The 19,775-nt window shown below is 36.9% G+C and overlaps 1 protein-coding gene across 7 annotated transcripts in view; it reads left to right on the top strand.

Annotated features, from left to right (window-relative positions):
- STRBP (spermatid perinuclear RNA binding protein) overlaps window positions 1-19,775 on the top strand; it is a 160,143-nt gene that overhangs the window by 110,948 nt on the left and 29,420 nt on the right. For all 7 annotated transcript variants that reach the window (XR_004031419.1, XR_004031418.1, XM_030817787.1 and 4 more), the window contains exons 9-13: window positions 328-425; window positions 634-745; window positions 10,880-10,972; window positions 11,686-11,885; window positions 19,056-19,214. Coding sequence is in view for 5 of the 7 variants with exons in the window: in XM_030817787.1 (XP_030673647.1) it covers window positions 328-425; window positions 634-745; window positions 10,880-10,972; window positions 11,686-11,885; window positions 19,056-19,214 (662 nt within the window). In the remaining 2 variants the exon portion in view is untranslated. The remainder of the gene's footprint in view (window positions 1-327; window positions 426-633; window positions 746-10,879; window positions 10,973-11,685; window positions 11,886-19,055; window positions 19,215-19,775) is intronic.

The following is a 19,775-nucleotide window of genomic DNA, read 5'->3' as shown; positions in this document are numbered from 1 at the left end:
AATTAAATTTGGTCTTATTTTCCATATGTAATCCCTTTTAAGATTTGGGCTGATTCATTGTGCTGTTTCTAAATTCTCAGAGTAAGACTCAGTTTGGGCCTTAGATATACAAGTGACTTCCAGTATAAAATAAGGACATACAAGTGCTAACATGTTGAAAATGAGGGTGTGTCCTTTTTACTCCACTTAACTGAGCAGACTTTTAACTTAGTTCCTCAATTTATTTTTCATTTTCTCTTCATTCTCCCCAACCGTCTCTCTTTTGTTTTAGTTTACCAAATTCTAAACTCAGTTCTAAATGATACTTGTGTTTTTCCTTTACCAAAGGGGGTCCTGGTCTTCATGATCCTTGTGAGCGAGACCCAACAGATGCTCTGAGCTATATGACCATCCAGCAAAAAGAAGATATTACCCACAGTGCACAGGTAGAAGATTGAGCATGCCACTCTGACTTATTAGCGAGATAACATAACTTGATTTTCTCAATTGTATTTGAACACTTTTTTCTTGTGTGTTGTTAGGGACTTCTGCTGTTATCATGTCAGAATTTATGAGGGTCTTTTTAGCTAGATGTTCTAAGGGCTTTATGAATGGCTACTGAAATGTGATTAAATATAATGCTTTGTTCTTTAGCATGCACTCAGACTATCAGCCTTTGGCCAGATTTACAAAGTGCTGGAGATGGACCCCCTTCCATCTAGTAAGCCTTTTCAGAAGTATTCCTGGTCAGTTACTGATAAAGAAGGTGAGCGTGGAAGTTTTTTATTAGGGTTGGGGGTTGGCACTGGTAGAGATGATCATGGGATTCATCTCTTGTTACAACTTAGGGAACTTAATAATTGTGCATCCAAATCATGTATAAGAAGCTTTCTTCCTGACTGATATGGGTTGGCTGTGTCCCCATCCAAATCTCATGTTGGATTGTAGTTCCCGTAATCCCTGGGTGTTGTGGGACGGACCGGTGGAAGGTAATTGAATCATGGAGGCAGTTACCTCCATGCTGCTCTTGTGATAGTGAGTTCTTACAGGATCTGATGGTTTTATAAGAGGCTTTTCCCCAACTTCACTCTGCACCTCTGCAACCATGTGAAGAAGGATGTGTTTGCTTCCCCTTCTGCCATGATTGTAAGTTTCCTGAGGCCCCTCCAGTTATATGGAACTGTGAGTCCATTAAACCTCTTTCCTTTATAAATTACCCAGTCACTGGTATGTCTTTATTAGTAGCATGAGAATGAACTAATACAATAAATAGAATGGACCAATACACTGACTTTCTTCTCTTCTGTTCCCATCAGCTGATGTAACATAATCATGTTTTCTTATTAGTGACTAACTCATTTGGCTATGTTGGCCAGGTGCCATTACTGCATAGACTATACTTTCAGAACCCCTGGTCTAAGGAGGAGAAATCAACGATAAGCTAGGAGGAGACATTATCACTATCACCAATCAGTTTGATTGTCTTTCTCATGCTTGGAAATGTTATCTAACTGAAAAAGAAAGAACAAAAATGCAGAGGAGAAGAAAAGCATATTGGAAAATTCAGGACCATCTTCCGTTTGTATTAGACTGTTGAATTCAGAATTTCAGCAGAAAAAATGTAGGTTTTGGGGTCAGTATGACCTGGATTCCAATCATAGCTCCACCACTTCCTAGTTTTAGGCCTTGAGCAGTTAGCTCATCACTCTCACTAGGGATATTACCCTCTTTCTTATTTTTTTGACTCTTGTCCGGTTAAAATGCCTGACTTGTTGCCTAGAATACAGTGGATACTCAAATGTGAATCCACTTACTGCCTTCCTTAGGCCTCAAAAATATTTTTTTTTCCCTCCCTTTCTCTCCTTTTAAACTAGAAAGTGGCATATTTAATACTGGATATTCTTCACCTGGAATGCAGCCTACCTCTAACAATGGAAATTATTCTACTTCTAGATATCACAAAAATAGTGCAGTTGCCCAGTCTGTTTATTTAGATGACAGAATTCCAGTGGGTCTGAAGACTTTCAGAGAGTCTACAAGATAAAGCTGTTTAATAGTAATAATAATATTAAGAGTTTTTTTTTTTTGGCCTTTTTCTCTCTTTCTTTCCTAAGTGTATAGTTTTTCAGAGGCTACATGTGACATGTGATGAGATCATTGCTTTGATGGCCAATGGAATGTTTTCTTTTCTATATTCTTGTGTTTAAAATTGTTTTGTTTTATTTTTAATATGCTCAATATTGACAGATATTACCCACAAAGCATAGCACTTTGGGTGCTCAATAATTTTTTAAGAGTGTAAAGTACTCCTGAGCTAAAAAGTTTGAGAATCAGTGCCCCACACTGTAAACTCCTCAGGAGAAAGAATCCTCCAGATTCTACCCTATGATTATTATAAACCAATGCTCAAAATAACTTGAGGAATGAAGGCCATTTTCTTCCTGCAGGTGCTTGTTTAGTGGTGAAGAAATCATTGAAAGGGATTTACATACTCATATTACGTCAAGCATTGTCTGTGAATTGAACGATTGAATAAAAATGTTATATATATATATCTAGATTCTTATGATTAGTATCAGAAAATTTTATTTCAATCACCAAATTCACAACCACTCTTTCGGTTTTATATTTTCCCCTTCACTAGATAGTAAAAGTATGTTTACTATTATGTGACTTAGTTTTTTTTTTAACTTTAAAGATCTTTCTCAAAAGTTTGGGAACTGCTGGTTTGTCAGTTGATAGCATAAAATAGAACCAGGCTGCCAGTGCTCCTGTTCTAGTTCTGTCAGAGTTACATGGCCTGGGCAAGTCACTTTACCATTTTGTGCTTTGGCTATACAATGATCTCTCCAATACTTTCATGCTTTTAGCACCTGGCTTCCTGACATTCATGTTTAAACTTTATTCCTGTTATTCTTGGTGATTTCCGTATGCATCTCAGGTGATTTTTTTCAACACTCTAACGCTCAGTTCTGTGACTTCTCTCACAAATATTTTATCCTCTGCCTTTCCTTGGTTACCTATTCTGTGGACATAGCCTAGTTCTTGCCTTCATCAATAACTGTACCGGTATTATTTCCATAATCATGTTTTCAAGAATCCCACTTTCCAATCTCATGTCATTACTGTGTCTCCTACCCTTATTTCAGTTCTTGAATCTTGTCATTGATTCCAATACCTTTGCATAGTCCTTCATCCTCCTCGTGTTCTCCCTTCTGTCCTTACCGTGCTTGTACTACGTGATCCTTGATTATCACTCTCTAGCACGTACCTTTACTTCCTTGATTCTCTGTTTCTGGCAAAATTCTAACTGGTTGAAATCCATCTCTCTGCCTTCTCTGTGTCTGTACTGGGTTGCTCAACATGGTTGGAGAACAGCCGTCTTGACTGTTTTCCCTTTAAGTCGGTGACACTAATCTAATAGGGCTATTTGTGTTGCCGGGTAATCCTGTAAGTTTGAGACTTCTCCATTTTCCTAGATAACTGTTTCACATTTTCTCACATTTCACACCTCCTTCTCTACCTTCTTATTCATCTGATGAGCTTATTTGCTTCCATTTTCTCAGATAAATATTAAGAGATAACTTGTATATGTTCTCATCACTGTCTCCAAGCCCCACTGCATCAACTCATATCTTTGCTTTTCCCTCCCTTGCCTCTGCAGAAAATGCCTTGCCTCTTAAGACTGACCTTTCTACTTACCCACTATATCACATCCCCTCTTGCCTACCAATGGACATTATTCCAGCAATTATCTGTTCTCTCACCAGCATCGGTTCCTCCCTGTCTACTGAATGCTTCTCATCAGCGTAAAAACCTGCTGCAGTATCTCCCATCTGAAAGACAAAGCCAAAACAAACTCTCCCTTGATTCCATAGGTCCCGCAACAGAGTTGCATTTCTCTCCTCTTTATAAGCAGCACTTTGGGAAAGAGCAGCCCTTTTCTCTTTTCTCCATTTCCTCACTTTGAATTCTCGTTGAACCTGTTCTAATCAGGTTATCTTCCTCACCACTTGCCTGAAGTATCCTTTGCGACCTTCACATTACTACATTCACTGGTTAGTTTTCAGTCCTCATCTTAGCCATTTTCAGCAACATTTGCCGCAGTGGAACACTTTTCTCTCCCATATTTATTTTATAATGAGATATAGCACATATATAGAAAAGTACAAAAAATACAGTTTAAAAAATAATTATTTCTTTCAAACCCGTAAAACCAGTGCCATGGGTAAGAAACAGAATTCTATCAGTGCCCCAGAAGCCATATGTTTTATCCTTCTCATTACCTTCCTGTACCAAGAAATACCGTTTCTGACTTTCTGAAAATCATTTCCTAGATTTTCTTTCCCACTTTCCCACTTGTGTATGCTTTCCTAAATAATTTGAGTTTGCCTAGAGCTTTCCAGAAATGGGTCCTAAGTTTAATCTTTTGTGATTGGCTTCTTTCTGTTCAGCATTCTTTGGGATTAATTTTTGTCGCTGCACGTAGATATAGTTCATTTTAATAGGTATATAGTATCCACTATGAATATACTACAGTTTACTCATTCTACTTTTGAAGGACATTTAAGTTCTTTTGTTTTGACAACCACCTACCGCGTTGCCATGAGCATTCTTCTGTATACCTCCTGAGGTATACACATAAACAACCTAGTAAATGGTTGCACATAGCAATTTACACTCCCACCAGCAGTATATGAAAATTCCTGTTGCCGTGTATCCTCAAAAACATTTGGTATTGCCATGTTTTCTGAAATGAAATACCACTTTTCATTTGACTTCCAGGTCATCAGCTTCCTTGGTTCTTCTAGCTCTGTTGCCATCTCCTCAGCTGTCTTTGTTCTTTCTCGTCTTCCTGACTTCTGAATGTTAAAGTATCCTAGAGTTCAGTCCTCAGACCATTTCTCTTTACACTGATGCTTTAGGGGACTTCATTTAGTCTCTTGTCTTCAAATACCTTTTTATACTGAAGATTGTCCCAAATTAATACTTCCATCCCAGACTACCAGCTCTTGAACTCAGACCAAAATATCAAAATGCCTCCTCAATATCGCTACATGGATGTCCAGCAGACATCTCAAACTTAAGATGTCTAAGATCTAAGTTCCTGCCCTCGCTGTCCCTTTGCTCTTCTCTTTCTATATAGTTATCCCTGTCCCAGTCATTGGAAACTCTCCGTTTGCTCAGGCCAGGATTCTTCGAGTTGCCCTTGAATCCCCTCTTTCATTCACCCATATCCCAAACGTCAGCAAATCCTTTTTGCTTTTAAAGTGTGTCCAGGCCGGGTGGTAGCTCACACCTGTAATCCCAGCACTTTGGGAGGCTGAGGTGGGCAGATCACTTGAGATCAGGAGTTCAAGACCAGCCTGGCCAACATGGCGAAACCCCGTCTCTACTGAAAACAAAAATTAGCTGGGCGTGGTGGCATGCTCCTGTAATCCCAGCTACTCGGGAGGCTGAGGCAAGAGAATCACTTGAATCCGGGAGGCAGAGGTTGCAGTGAGCCCAGATCACGCCACTGTACTCCAGCCTTTGTGACAGAGTGAGACTCTTGTCTCAGAAAAAAAAAAAATGAGTCTAGAATTTAGCTTCTTCACTGCTAACATCCTTATTATCTAAGCTGCCACCATCTCTCATCTGGATTATTGCAGTCACCTCCTGGTCTGGTCTTTTTGCTTCTGTTCTTGCCCCTCTATCTGTTCTCCACAAAGAAGCAATTCTCTTTGTGGAGAACACCACCCCCTTTCAACTTTTTATCTTAAAATACTTGCAGATTCGTAGTTGCAAAGATGATAAGGAGAGGTCCCATTTACCCTTCACCCAGTTTCTCTTGATGGCTACATCTATGTAAATTTATAGTACAATATCAAAACCAGGAAATTGACAGTGATACAATGCGTGTGTATCAGTTTTATGCCATTTTATTGCGTGTGTAGATTTCTGTAGCTACCACCACAATCAATATACAGAACTGTTCCAACACCATTAAGATCTCCTTCATGCTGCCCCCTTTATAGTCATATCTGCCTCTCTCTGCTCAGCCATCCCTAATCCCTGGAAACCACTAATATTTCTCTATCTCCATAATTTTATCATTTCAATGATTTTATATAAATGAAATTCTACAATAAGTGACCTTTTGCGATTTTTTTTTTTTTTTTTTACACTCAGCATAATGCCCTTAGGGTCCATCCAAGTTGTATGTGTCAATAGTTTGTACCTTCTTGTTCAGTAGTATTCCATAGTATGAATGAGCTAGAGTTTATTTAACTATTTACCTATTGTAGGACATTTAGTTAGTTTCCAGTCTGGGCTTTTTACAGTTGAAGCTTCTATGAACAATCATATATATATATATATATATATATACACACATGTGTATATTTATATATAAAATTTAGGTTTTTGTGGGCAAGTCACAAAAACGTAGGTATTTGTGTGTTAGATTTGTCACTAATTCTCCTGTGTTTCGGCTTCAACGTTATGCTGGCTTCATAAAGTAAGTTAGGACCTATTCCTTCTTTTTCTATTGTTTGGAAAAGTTTGCATAAATTTGATGTTAGTTTTTCTTTAACTGTTGGAAGAATTAATCAGTGAAGCCATTGGCGTTTGTTTTCTTTGTGGAAATATTTTAAATTACGGATCTGATTCCCTTAATAAGCATAGGACTTCCATCTTCTTATGACAGTTTTGGTAAGCTGTGTTTTTCTAAGAATTTATCCATTTCACCTAAATTTAAAAATATTTTGGAATAAAGTAATTTATAAGATCCTCATTTTATTGTCTGTAGTATTTGTAGTAATGTCTTCTTTTATACATTTTGTACCTGCTTTTATGCTAATAACTCTCACCTAGGGGATTATTATTTTTATTAATCTTTATAGGAAAATTAACTTTTGGCTTTATTCATTGTCTTCTATTGTATGTTTGTATTCTGTTTTATTGATTTCTGCTCTTATCTGTAGTTTTCCTTCCTTATGACTTTCTTTGGGTTCAATTTCCTGCTCTTCTTTTTAAACTTTATGAGGTGGATGAATATATCATTGATTTTTCAGCCTCTTATTGTATATACTATTAAGATGGTAAATTTCCCTTTAAGCACAGATTTATGTACATCACAGTCTTTGGACATTTGTATGTTTATAATCATTTAGTTAAAGCTATTTTTTACTTTCTTTCATTCCTAATTTTTTGACCCATGGGGTATTTAGATGTCATTGCTTAATTTGCAGACAAATGAAGATTTTGTAGTTAACTCTTTTGTTTTTGAGTTTTTACTTATTCTGCTGTCATCGAAGAACATGTGTTGTATGATTTCTGTCCTTTGATACTTCTTGAGACCTATTTTATGTCTCAGCACATGGTCCTTTTTTGCTCTGAAAGAGTATATTCTGCAGTTGAGGGTCATAATATTTTTTTCATGTTAGGTCATGTCAGGTCACTTGGTCATTGTGCTTTTCAGATGTTGTTATTAATTGCTGAGAGAGCTCTGACAGCTCCCATTTACTGTGGATTTGTCATTTCCCCTTGCAGGCCTGCCAGGTTTTAGTTTATATTTTTCATTTATCGATTTTTGGCTCTTTCATAGTTTCAGATTTTCTGCCTGAAATTATTTTTAAGAAAGTTTGTTTTTGAAAGGCCATCATCTGGGTCCCTTTTGGGTCTGTTTCTATTGTGTGTGATTTCTCTTGATTTTTGATCATGATATCTTATCTTCTCATGTGCCTGGTTATTATGAGTGCTGGATTTTTAAAATAAGAAATTATAGATAATTTAAAGTGTAGGGTAATGACATCTTCCTCCAGGGAGGATTTATATTTGTTTCTGGGAGGTGGCTAATGGAATTGGCAGTCTTAGATCATTTCAGTGTAGTCAGAGATTAAGATAATTTGAAGCTGGGCTTTCGTCCTTGTGAGAACCACACTATTTCCAGTTCATCTTACTTCTAGTGTATAACATTTCAGAGGCCCAACCCAGAGTGTGGGGGGTTCGCCAGCCCTTCTCTGCTTGGACCTTGAACTTAGTTTTGGACTCCTTGAGACCTGGGAGCCTGTTGACATTACTCTCTTCAGTTGTTAGTGACCTCTTCTGGATTCGGAAGATGTCCGTAGGGTTAACGTAACCCCCAATGCGGAGAATTTCTTTCACCTCCCATATCTTTTTTTGGTTTATTTTTATTTATTTATTTATTTATTTATTTTTAAAAACGGCTTGGCTACGTTGCCCAGTCTGGAGTCCAGTGGCTATTTGCAGGTGCAGTCATAGCCCACTTTAACCTCAAACTCCTGGACTCAATGAATCCTCCTGCCTCAGCCTCCTGAGTAGCTGGGACTACAGGCATGTGGCACCGTGCCAGGCTCACCTCCCAGATCTTGATTTTAAAATTCTTCATTGTCCAGGAACAGATATTGTTTGTTTTGTCCAATTTTTCTAATTGCTGTAGTCGGGAAGCCTTTTTTGACTTATTTACTCTCTCATACTCGAAGTGGGCCCTTGATATTTTGTCAATTAATGGCACTGGGGTTTGAGAGCTACTGCCTGGCTCTTCTCACCTACTGCTAGCACCCTCTCCTTGTTTGTTTCACTCCAACCACTCAGGCCTTTGCATCATTTCTTAGCATGTTTCTGCCTTAAGACTTTTGTAATTGCTGTTGATTTTTCTCTGCCTGCGACTCTTTCTCCAAATGGCTGAATAGTTCACTCTTTTACTTTCTCAGGTCTTCATCAGAAGGTCTCCTCATTAGTGATACCTTTCTGATGAGCACAACATATAAATTGTTCTTCATTATACTCATTACCATAGTATATGTTGTAATTAGTTTTGGCCAGTATATGTAAGCTCTTTGAGAAAAGGGAGATTATTTTGTTACTTGCTATGTGTCTAGCGCCTAAAATTGTCTTGCACATAGTAAATGTCAATTAATATTTATTGTTTATTGTTGAATGAATATATGAATGAATTTATAATGGGGACAATAAAGGTGATGGCTTCATGAGGGTGCTCATGAGGATTAAATAAGTTAATACCTGTAAGACGTTAACAGTGTCAGGCATATGGTAAATATGAAAATATTATTTTTAAAAATTGTTGCCTCAGAAATGATCACTTCTCATTACTAAATACTGTGAAGGTTGAAAACTACCTGCTTTTTGTAAAGCAAGACCATTTTTCTCCTTAGGTTGCTGTTATGGTTAGCCCCACATTTTACAGCCCCTTTCCAGTGGCTGGAATGATAGAATAAAGCTTAATCCATAGAACTCTATGTAGCTGGAGGATTTAGAGAAGAGATCTGTGCATTTAAGCTAGCTTGTGATTTCCAGGCAATCAAGGAGCTGCTTTTAATGTAACTTAATGAGCAGAAGAGTGATTGAATAGACATAGTTCCTTTTTAACTTTTATCTCTTAAAGACTGCATTCTGGGAGACTGGCATACTCATAGTTGTATGTAATGCAAATGAAATATAATACTCAGCCAACGTTGCCTTCTGTTGAGAACATCAAGATTGATTGACCTGAGAGGTAAATATTGACCCAAGCAAATGCTGAAGTCAGTGTTTACCTCAAGGGACAATAAATCTTGATCAGAAAATACATAGTTAATCTCATTATTATTATAGGCTTTCACTAGAAGAATCTGGAAATCTTGTGGCATGAGTATCTTGAGCATAATTTTCCTTAGGAAAAACAACTAACTTTTAAAGTGAAGACATAAAGAGATCTTTAAAGTATTTGAATAGGTTGATGAACTTTTCTCTAATAATTTTTAACTTGGACAGCAAAGCTCCTGCCTTTTGCTTGACAACATTATAAATTGGTGGCTTCTTTATCCAAGAAACTGATTATTAATCAGTTCGGTTAGTTTTTGCTCAGTGCCCATTATGTTGCTTCTAAGTCTTGTGTTAAGGTAGTTTGTAAGATACAAGACAAGGAAAAAATATCTTTGACCTTCAAAGAGCACTGAAGACACACAAGAATATATGAAATAGGCAATGATACAAGACTTTACATTTCTGATATAAAAACTCTGATATGAGAGAACATTTTTATAGAGGAGGTGAACTGTAAATAAAATTTTGAATAGGATTTGAAGAGGCAGAAGAATATTTTATAGTTTGATAATCAGATTTCCAAAAGTATAAGATTGAACATGTGGACTTCTAAAGTTTATACAAGTCATAAATGTTAAATTATAGAGATGTTTGAAATGATATTAAATAAAAATAAATCCTACCAGAGGTAACTACTTTTTAACGTTTTGATATGTAGCCTTCTAGACTTTTTTTGTTCATGCATATAACATGAATATATGCTGTCTGTGTGGCTGCGCTGCTAGAACAAAATACCTTAGACTGGGTAACTTATAAGCAACAGAAATTTATTGCCCTCAGGGGCTTGAAAGTCCAAAATCAAGGCTTCAGCAGATTTGCTGTCTTGTGAGGGCTCATTCCTCATAGATGGTGCCTGCTATGTATCCCCACATGGCAGAAGGGACAAACAATCTCTCTCAGGCATCTTTTATAATCTATAAGGGCTCTACCCTCATAACCTAATCACCTTCCAGGTTCCCCACCTCCTAATCCCACTGCACTGGGGATTAAGTTTCAACATATGAATTTTGGGGGAACACATTCAGACCATATCATAGGCGTAGATATTGGTGTGTATATATGAATAAATGGGAAAAAATATAAAAAGTGCTAATATTGTTTCAAGATTTGCTTTAAAAAAATTTTGCTTTTCTAGATTATAAATAATGGTAATTTAACTGATCAGTGAAAAAGTTGTATGGTCCTTGGTGTGATTCCTAAGATTTTCCTACCTGAACATGTTAGATACATGCAGTACGGTAAGGGGATTGTTGTTTTGACAACATAATGAATCCCTCATAATTTTTTTTAGGTGCTGGGTCTTCAGCTCTAAAGAGGCCATTTGAAGATGGATTAGGGGATGATAAAGACCCCAACAAGAAGATGAAACGAAACTTAAGGAAAAGTGTGTAAACCTTTATTCTTATAGATGCAAACTAGAGAGGACTTGTAGCCTCAGATAGAAAAATTAAAAGTGAAGGTTTTTTTTTTTTTTGAGATCGGTTCTCACTCTGTCACCGAAACTGGAGTGCAGTGGCGCGATCTCGGCTCACTGCAATCTCCACCTCCTGGGCTCAAGTGATCCTTCAACCTTAGCCTTCTCAAATAGCAGGGATCACAGGTGCGCGCCACCATGCCCTGCTAAGTTTTTGTACTTTTGGTAGAGACAGGATTTCGCCAAGTTGCCCAGGCTAGTCTTGAACTCCTGAGTTCAAGCAATTCACCCACCTTGGCCTCTCCAAGTGCTGGGATTACAGATATGAGCCACTGTGCCTGGCCAAAAAGTGAAGAATTTGATTGATTTGGATTAGAGTTTTGAGACTAGATCTTAACTGAGGAATTGATAATTGAATAACTTTTTTGTTTCCAAGCTTTTTTGCTTAGGATACATTAATATTGACAAGCGAAAATTAATGTGTAGTTAAATAATGCATACTATTTTTATAGTGATGTTAGCATAATAATTTTAGAATTACTTATGAGGTTAATCTGTGTGTTTTGAAAGCCTCATTTAAAAAAAATCTGGTGAATTTACAGTAGTTACTAGGAACCCCAAAAATGCATAAAGCAAAATTACTTTCTAGTTAATTTCTGACCTCATTCCTCTTTCTTTAACAGTTCTGGATAGTAAAGCAATAGACCTTATGAATGCACTAATGAGGCTAAATCAGATCAGGCCTGGGCTTCAGTATAAGCTCTTATCTCAGTCTGGCCCCGTTCATGCCCCAGTCTTCACAATGTCTGTAGATGTGGATGGCACAACATATGAAGCCTCAGGACCATCTAAGAAAACAGCAAAACTTCATGTAGCGGTGAAGGTACAGTATTTGTTTTACTTTGCAATGCTTTCTTATTTTATGTTCCAAATAATATGCTTATTTTCCTATAATAAATTATCATTTTTTTAAACATTTTAATAGCAATAATATTATATATAGACTTTTGTTACTTCTGGATAACAAAGTTTTTTTTGTTGTTGTAAAATAATATGTGGTAGTCATACAAAATTTGGAAAATACAGAAAGAAGTAAAGAAATTAAAATATGTCAATTGAACATTTTTGAAGCAAAGACCATTAGTATTTGTATCTAGTATGTTGGGTTATTTCCCATCATTTTCTATTTTGCTGTTTATTTTTTAAGTGACCTCACAGTATATATGTAATTTTAGCTTCTGATTTTTTTTCATGTAATGTTTCATTAGTGTTTTTCCTCATTATGAAAATCTTCATAAATTTTAATGGCTGTACGATTAACATGCTATGGGTAAACTATTTGTTTAAACATTCTCCTATCATTAGATATTTTGCTTATTCCAGATTGTTTCTATTATAAATTTGATCAGTATCTTTGTATATGGTGCTTTGTCTGTATCTTTAGAATATTTCCATCAGGAATAATGTCCAGGATTGGACCAATTATGCATGTAGGTTTGTAGAAAATTTCCAAGTAATGGGATCTCTCTATAAGTATATTTGACCTCTTGCAGACTAGTGCAAAAATGTTAAAGATCAGTAGACTGAAGATCAGATTCACTTAAAAGTTCTTTCATATAACAGTATGGCATACCATATAATTGGTCTATTTTCATGGTCATTTCATTTTGTATGTATTATTAATGTAGATGCGAACACCATCCTAGATACTGGGGATATAGCAGTTAATGAAACAAAGGTCCTGCTGTCATGGAGCTTACATTCTAGTGTGTATAGGATGGGAAGATAGACAACAAAGCGTGTAAACATCAGATGGTGATCAGAACAAAGCATGCAGAAAAACAATAACTAAGCTGTAAAAGTGTCAAACACTATATATTACTTATGCTCTGTCTTCATTGGAAAAGGGATGTCTAAAATATGATGAAAGAGTATGAATTTAAAATGAGGCAGAAAAAGAAAACCAACGAGGGGAAAAGTAAATCTGGGAATAAGACTAAACATATAGTTTAATAACAACATACACTGAGAATGTGTCAGAAGTTTAGAACTAAGTTCTGTAGCAGCTGACACAAAAAGCTTGTGAAATATACAGTTCACTCTCTTTAAGAACAGAGAGTTTGGTTATGCGGGTCACAGTTGTGGCATTTGATCGGGTGGGCATTTCTCCTTGGGTAGATCTTCACAAACCAAGGATATCAGTGATCTCTTTTCAATCTGTGATGCAGTGATAAATTTTGTGGGTTGTTTCGTACAGTAACCTTTAACATAAGCTAGTGGCCTCATAGCAAATTCCAATTCAGTAAAATTTGGGAGAGCTAGTAGAGTGGCACATTTTGCAATGTGACAAGATTTGGATGCTGTTTTCATTTGATGCAGTGATATATTTTTATGATATAATGGAATTTGGTTGGCCTGGGTTTGCTTTTGTCTTTAGTTCCCAATATTATGTTTTATTCACCTGAGCTTTTGGTAAACAGGGAGGGGCTGTAAGCTTGGGATTAAGTTAAGCTCCCTGACAAATTTCGGAAATGTAGATATCAGTTACGATCTGAATGACACCAGATCTGAGGAAATTGTTAATGGTTTCTTGTGACTTGTGTGGCAGGTAGATGGCCTTCATACTTTTATTTACCTTGAGTAGCATTTTGGGTAGAATGTGCAGTAACTAGTAAATCTGAAATTTATGAAGAGTTAAGATTTGCCCTTTTTGAAAATGGGATAAACTAAACTTTGATCCATCCAGGTAGAATGAATTAAGAATCAGAGTAAACTGGCTTTGAAGGTTTGAAAAACTCTGCTTACTTTATTTGGTTTATCAGCTATATGATATGAAAATTTATTACTAGCTGTCAGTCTCAAGTGGCCTGCAGTCTTTTCTAGGCCTCTAACATCTCAGGTTTATGACTCGATAGCTTTATTCCATAATTTGCTATCTTGAGGTAGATTGTTCTCCCTAAGGTCTTCATAGATTTTTTATGTTATGTCTTATTTTCTAAAAGTTACTTTTGACTTTTTAAAGCTTATTATAAATGTATAATGTGTGTTTGTTATAAATGGTTTAGAAAATGAGGGGAAAAAATTCATAGTTCTAATACGTAGAAATAATAACCATTAACATTTTGGTATTTTTTCTTCCAAGCCTTCTTATTTTAACTTGCAATTCTAACTTCAGAAAGCATTAAAATGAAAAAAATTTCCCTAAGTTTGATGCAGATTCACTGGGTGGCAAAACATGACCTGAATTGATACGGGGCTATTTTTAGTCTTTAGTATTCTATTTAGTGTGATTATTTTATATGTTCCTTTGCATAAACATGGGGCAGCACCTGAGAATCCACTGGGGATTTGGAAAATATGTGGTATATGTATTGTATTAGATGTCAGAATTGAAAAATTATGAATTCTCAAAACAACCTGGCACCAAGCGTTTCAGATAAGGAATGATGAACCTATATAATGTCTGTAAAAATATATTTTTTTAAAATAGGATCTTTCTTTCTTTTTCTTTTTTTTTTTTGAGACGGAGTCTTGATCTGTTGCCCAGGCTGGAGGGCAGTGGCACAATCTCAGCTCACTGCAGCCTCTGCCTCCTGGGTTCCAGTGATTCTCCTGCCTCAGCCTCCTGGGTAGCTGGGATTACAGGCGCCTGTCACCACGCCCAGCTAATTTTTATATTTTTAGTAGAGACGGGGTTTCACCATGTTGGCCAGGCTGGTCTTGAACTCCTGACCTCAGGTGATCCTGCTGCCTTGGCCCCTCAAAGTGCTGGGATTACAGGTGTGAGCCACTGTGCCCAGCCAATACTCTCTTCATCTAAAAATATGTTATGAATGTTTAAATAGCTAACTCAAAGATTGCTTCTTATTGTTAGTGATGGTCTAACATTTCATTATTAGCAGATTGTCTGTTACATTATCATAATGTAACTAATCATTTTAGATTTAGATACTTCCATTTTATTGCTTTATGTCTTTCCGAACTTGTCTGATGATCCCTTAAGATATATTCTAGAGAGAATTATTGGGTCAAAAGGTCAATACATTTTAGTGATTCATTAATTTGTTAAAAAAAATGCATTGGAATTCTTATTCTGTGCCAGGCATATATTGCCAAATTGTCATCCATAAAAGTTATATCACATGTTATGTGTTGTTTATAAATGAGCGAGAAAGAATTTTGCATCTAACGTGTTTATGAAAGTAGGTCCAACTGAATAAAAATCCTTTTAGTTCTTAATCGCTTGGTGAGGGTTTTGTACCTATTAAGACAAATCACATCAGAGAATCAAATCAAAAGAAAAGAAGAAATCAGTAGTTTCACATGAGTCTGGCCTGGCTGCAGAGCAGCAAGCACCCTAATGTGATGGAGAATTAGTGGCCAGGCTTCCCTTCACTATTCCACTTCTCTATCCTGGCAGCCCCCCACAAAGGATACCTTTAGGGTCATAATCATCCATATTACATGAAAAGAATCTTAGTCATTGTGAGGAAAAGATCCGCTAGAAGGGGATGAAGGTGAAGGGAAGGTTCTTTGGAGAGGTTCTTAGAGACATCAGATTTCCTGAGAGTCTGATGAAATCAGATCTCTATTATATAGAAGCCATGGATGTTACTTTCTTTTGAGTAGAGAGCCATGATGTAGAGAGCCATGTTTTCTTTTCATTCCTGGCCCCTAGTACTGAGAATAACATCTTTCTCAGTCTCAGCCTTTGCTAACCTCAACCCTCTTCCAGGAAGAAAGGGATTTGGGTACACACAGATGATTTCCCAGTCACCTTGTTTCCATGAGTGATCTTGTCATTTTTAAGCTCAATTGATGTATTAGGTTTGAATTTGTTTGCCAGATACTTGAAATTCACTTTTCTTTGGTATACTGGTTTTTTAGCATTAACATGGACTCCAAACAAACTTGGTTCTGCCGAAGAAAACCAGAGCTGGACAGTTGTTAAAACAGTAAAAAAAAAAAAAAGTGTGTTATCAGGAACTGTTATTGCAATAGGGAAAAGAGACCTCAGTGTAGAACTGGGCTCAATTCTGAGTTCAACATGGACAAGTGAGGATTTGTAGCCAAGGAACAGGGATGGATCAGTGGATGGAAAATTACTATGAGGAAACATCAGGATGAAGGGGGATTTCTGGCTAAATGGGACCTATTAGGATTCTTGCTCAGAGCAGGCCAGGGTGATCAGATACCACCTGGGCAGTGATGGACGTATTAGTCCATTCTTGCACTGCTATAAAGAAGTACCTGAGACTGGGTAGTTTATAAAGGAAATAGGTTTAATTGGCTCACGATTCTGCAGGCTGTACAGAAAGCATAGTGACTTCTAGGGAGGCCATAGTGACTTCTAGGGAGGCCTCAAATTTGTAATCATGGTGGAAGGGGAAGCAGGCACATCTTATGTGGTCCGAGCAGGAGGAAGAGAGAAGGACGAGGAAGTGCCACATGCTTTTAAACAGCCAGATCTCTTGAGAACTCTGTCATGAGACAGCATTAAGGGGATGGTGCTAAACCATTAGAAACTGCCCCTATGATCCAATCACCTCCCACCAGGCCCCACCTCCAACACTGGGGATTTCAATTTGACATGAGATTTGGGTGGGGACACCAACCATATCAATGGGGGATGAGGAAATTTGATCAGATACCAAATTTGATCAGATTGAGGGTGATTAAATATTGAGGGTGAGGGATTCTGGCTAAACCAATTTAGCAGGATTCTTGCTACAACATGGTTCTTAAGGACAAGGCCCAAGGATGGGGCCTTGATGAAAACATGGCTCAGAGGATCCTGTCTAGAGTTCGGTTAAGAAGAGAATCTTTATCAGTTGCAGAGGTCTGAGAACTCCCTGCTTTTTTGATTTCTTAGCATATGCTAGTAAATACTGTTAGAATAACTTCATAAAAAATGATTTGATTTGAATTTTTTGGTTACACTGTGTTGGACACTTTCCTGAGATATAATCCACCAGTTATATAAAATATTTGTAAATGTATTGAAATATGTTGCTGTAATAATAATAAGCAAATCTGATATGCGAGAAAAGGGTGGGGAGAAGTATTAAATAATTTATATTAGCCTATTTTTATTGTCTATGTTGAATCGAGAAAAGATGAATGTCCTTAGTTTTTATTGGAATAAACAAATCAGACTTATTTGTGATGTTTGGCTTTTGACTTGCAGCCTGTGTTGGCTAGTGTTAATTTGGAATGATAGCTATTCTCGGAGATGAGATTTCTCAGGGAGAGCATATTTACAGGACTCAGACAGTGGAGAAGGTGTTTTTAAAATAAAATATTAATAAGGATATAAACAAATGATGTTAATGTACTTAGTGTAAAGTATTACCTGAGCACTTTTAGAACTTAAGATGTTAAAAAAGCGTTCTTGGCTGTACTCCCGAGCAAATACAAGACATTTATTTATGATAAGAATGCCAAGTTCTCCATATGAATTGTGTGAATTAATTTCAAGTTCTCTTGGTACAGACTTCTATGTAGGTCCATGTTTTGGTTTAGGGTAACCCTGTTTATATTGGCAAAATCCTTTATACAAGATGCAGTTGTTTATAAAGGCTGGCTTCTCATTTGTGTGGCCACCATAACCATTTTTTGGAACACCTATTATGTACAGTTGTTATTATAAAGAAATATGATGTTGCTTTTAAATCTCAGCAACTTAAAACAGTTAAAAATGGAAACGAATGCAAGGGTCTTTAGGAATCTGTCCCTATATCCTCTGATGTAAACCTCTAATTAGTGACAAAGCTGTATCAACCTCCTTTGAAAGAGGCTTACAAAAAGTGAACATATTCTCTTGTAAACATCTAAAAAGCAGTATAATCAGGAAGGTATTAAAAGGCACTCATGTGTGTGGAGGTGTGTGAGCATGCCTGTGCACAATCATGCACACACATGTACACATTGTTGTGAAAGCTTTATTTCAAAAAAGTAAGAAAAATCCTAGGGATCGAATGAAAGTATAAAAAGTTTGAACACTGGAGGTAGCCATAATCAGCCCTTGAGAGAGGGGGATGGAAATACAAGACTAAAATTATTCCTGACTTACTTAGTATAGAGAATAAACCTAGAGACTGAATCTTGGTTTTTTGTTTTTTTTTTTTTGTTTTTTGTTTTTCCCTGAGACGGAGTCTTGCTCTGTTGCCCAGGCTGGAGTGCAGTGGCACAATCTCGGCTCACTGCAACCTCCTCCTCCCAGGTTCAAGCAATTCTCCTGCCTTAGCATCCGGAGTAGCTGGAATTACAGGCATGCACCGCCACACCCAGCTAATTTTTGTATCTTTAGTAGAGACTGGGTTTTACTACGTTGGCCAGGCTGGTCTCGAACTCCTGACCTCAAATGATCCACCCGCCTTGGCTTCCCAAAGTGCTGGGATTACAGGCGTGAGCCACCGCCTCTGGCCGAGACTGAATCTTTTAAGTTTTGATTGTGGTTTATGTTGGAAGCAACGTGTAGAAAGTTTTAGATGTTATTTTGTAATTGACAGGCAAGTTGGTTCAAAGATAAAAAATTTCTTGATTGCCTTTCTGGGCCAATTTCTCCTAATGGATTGAGTCATATAACTTAGAGGTCAACCAATACAGTCTTCCTGTTTTGTAGATTGGAAAATTGAGGGCCAGAGGAGAAATACAGGATTCGACTCTCAGATTTTTTCCTTTCTAGACCAGGGTACTTTTTATAGTATGCTACTTCTGTCCTTATCCTATTGGTTTGAACCTAGCTATCTATTTATTTTCTCTACCTCTCACCTCCAAATTAAATGAACTAGGAGTAGCATCAGGTTTATATTTGTCATCCTGTATTTAAACTCAATTACCCTGAGGAGGTTTTCCCCATTTTTCCGTGGTGCTACCCTGGTAGGTATACCCTATTTAACCAAGGACTTACAGATTTAGTACCATCTTGCTCTTCCTGCAAGGTGTTTTATGGTTCAAACGCTATGAATTTAAAACTTTTGTTCTCAGTATTTTGTCTATTCTCTGGTTTCTCGTGTATGAATAAAACTGCATTTTAATGTAATTTGTACAGGTATTGCAGGCAATGGGATATCCAACAGGCTTTGATGCAGATATTGAGTGTATGAGTTCCGATGAAAAATCAGATAATGAAAGTAAAAATGAAACAGTGTCTTCAAACTCAAGCAATAATACTGGAAATTCTACAACTGAAACCTCCAGTACCTTAGAGGTATACTTATTTTTTCTCAGAAAAAAAGTACATAGATGTGCATTGTAGGGAATTTGAGAGATGTGGAAAAGTATAAATAAAATCAAAAGCATATACAAACCTGTACATAAATTACAGAGACAGACATAATTATTATTTTGGTTTATTTCCATCCAGTTTTTTTCATGAATCTCTATGAAGGCAGTCATCTTTTCATGCAGTTTTACATCTTGATTTTTTTCACTTTAAAAATATCTGTAAACTGCACAACACTTGAATATACCCTAATTTAACTAGTATTTCCTGATTGCTGGCCATGGAAGCTGCTTCCAATATTTCAGAATATACCAAGAGTATCAGCAATAACTGATGGGCAGAAAACTACAAGATGTAGTGGAGGAAATTGGGATTATTTGAAGTTTGTGCTAAGCTATGGGGTGCATTGGGTCATCGTTTAGTTGGTCCAGCCCTGAAGGAAGGCATAGCCTGACACAGTATGTATCTCAGACCCTAATTAAGTCCTGACTGGGAACTTACTGTCGCAGATAATAGAATGGGATGAAATCCAAGTACTGAGTATAC

The sequence above is a fragment of the Nomascus leucogenys genome, chromosome 8, assembly GCF_006542625.1.
Source record: "Nomascus leucogenys isolate Asia chromosome 8, Asia_NLE_v1, whole genome shotgun sequence".
NCBI classification, from domain to species: Eukaryota; Metazoa; Chordata; class Mammalia; order Primates; family Hylobatidae; genus Nomascus; species Nomascus leucogenys.
This window is presented reverse-complemented; position numbering and strand designations above follow the sequence as displayed.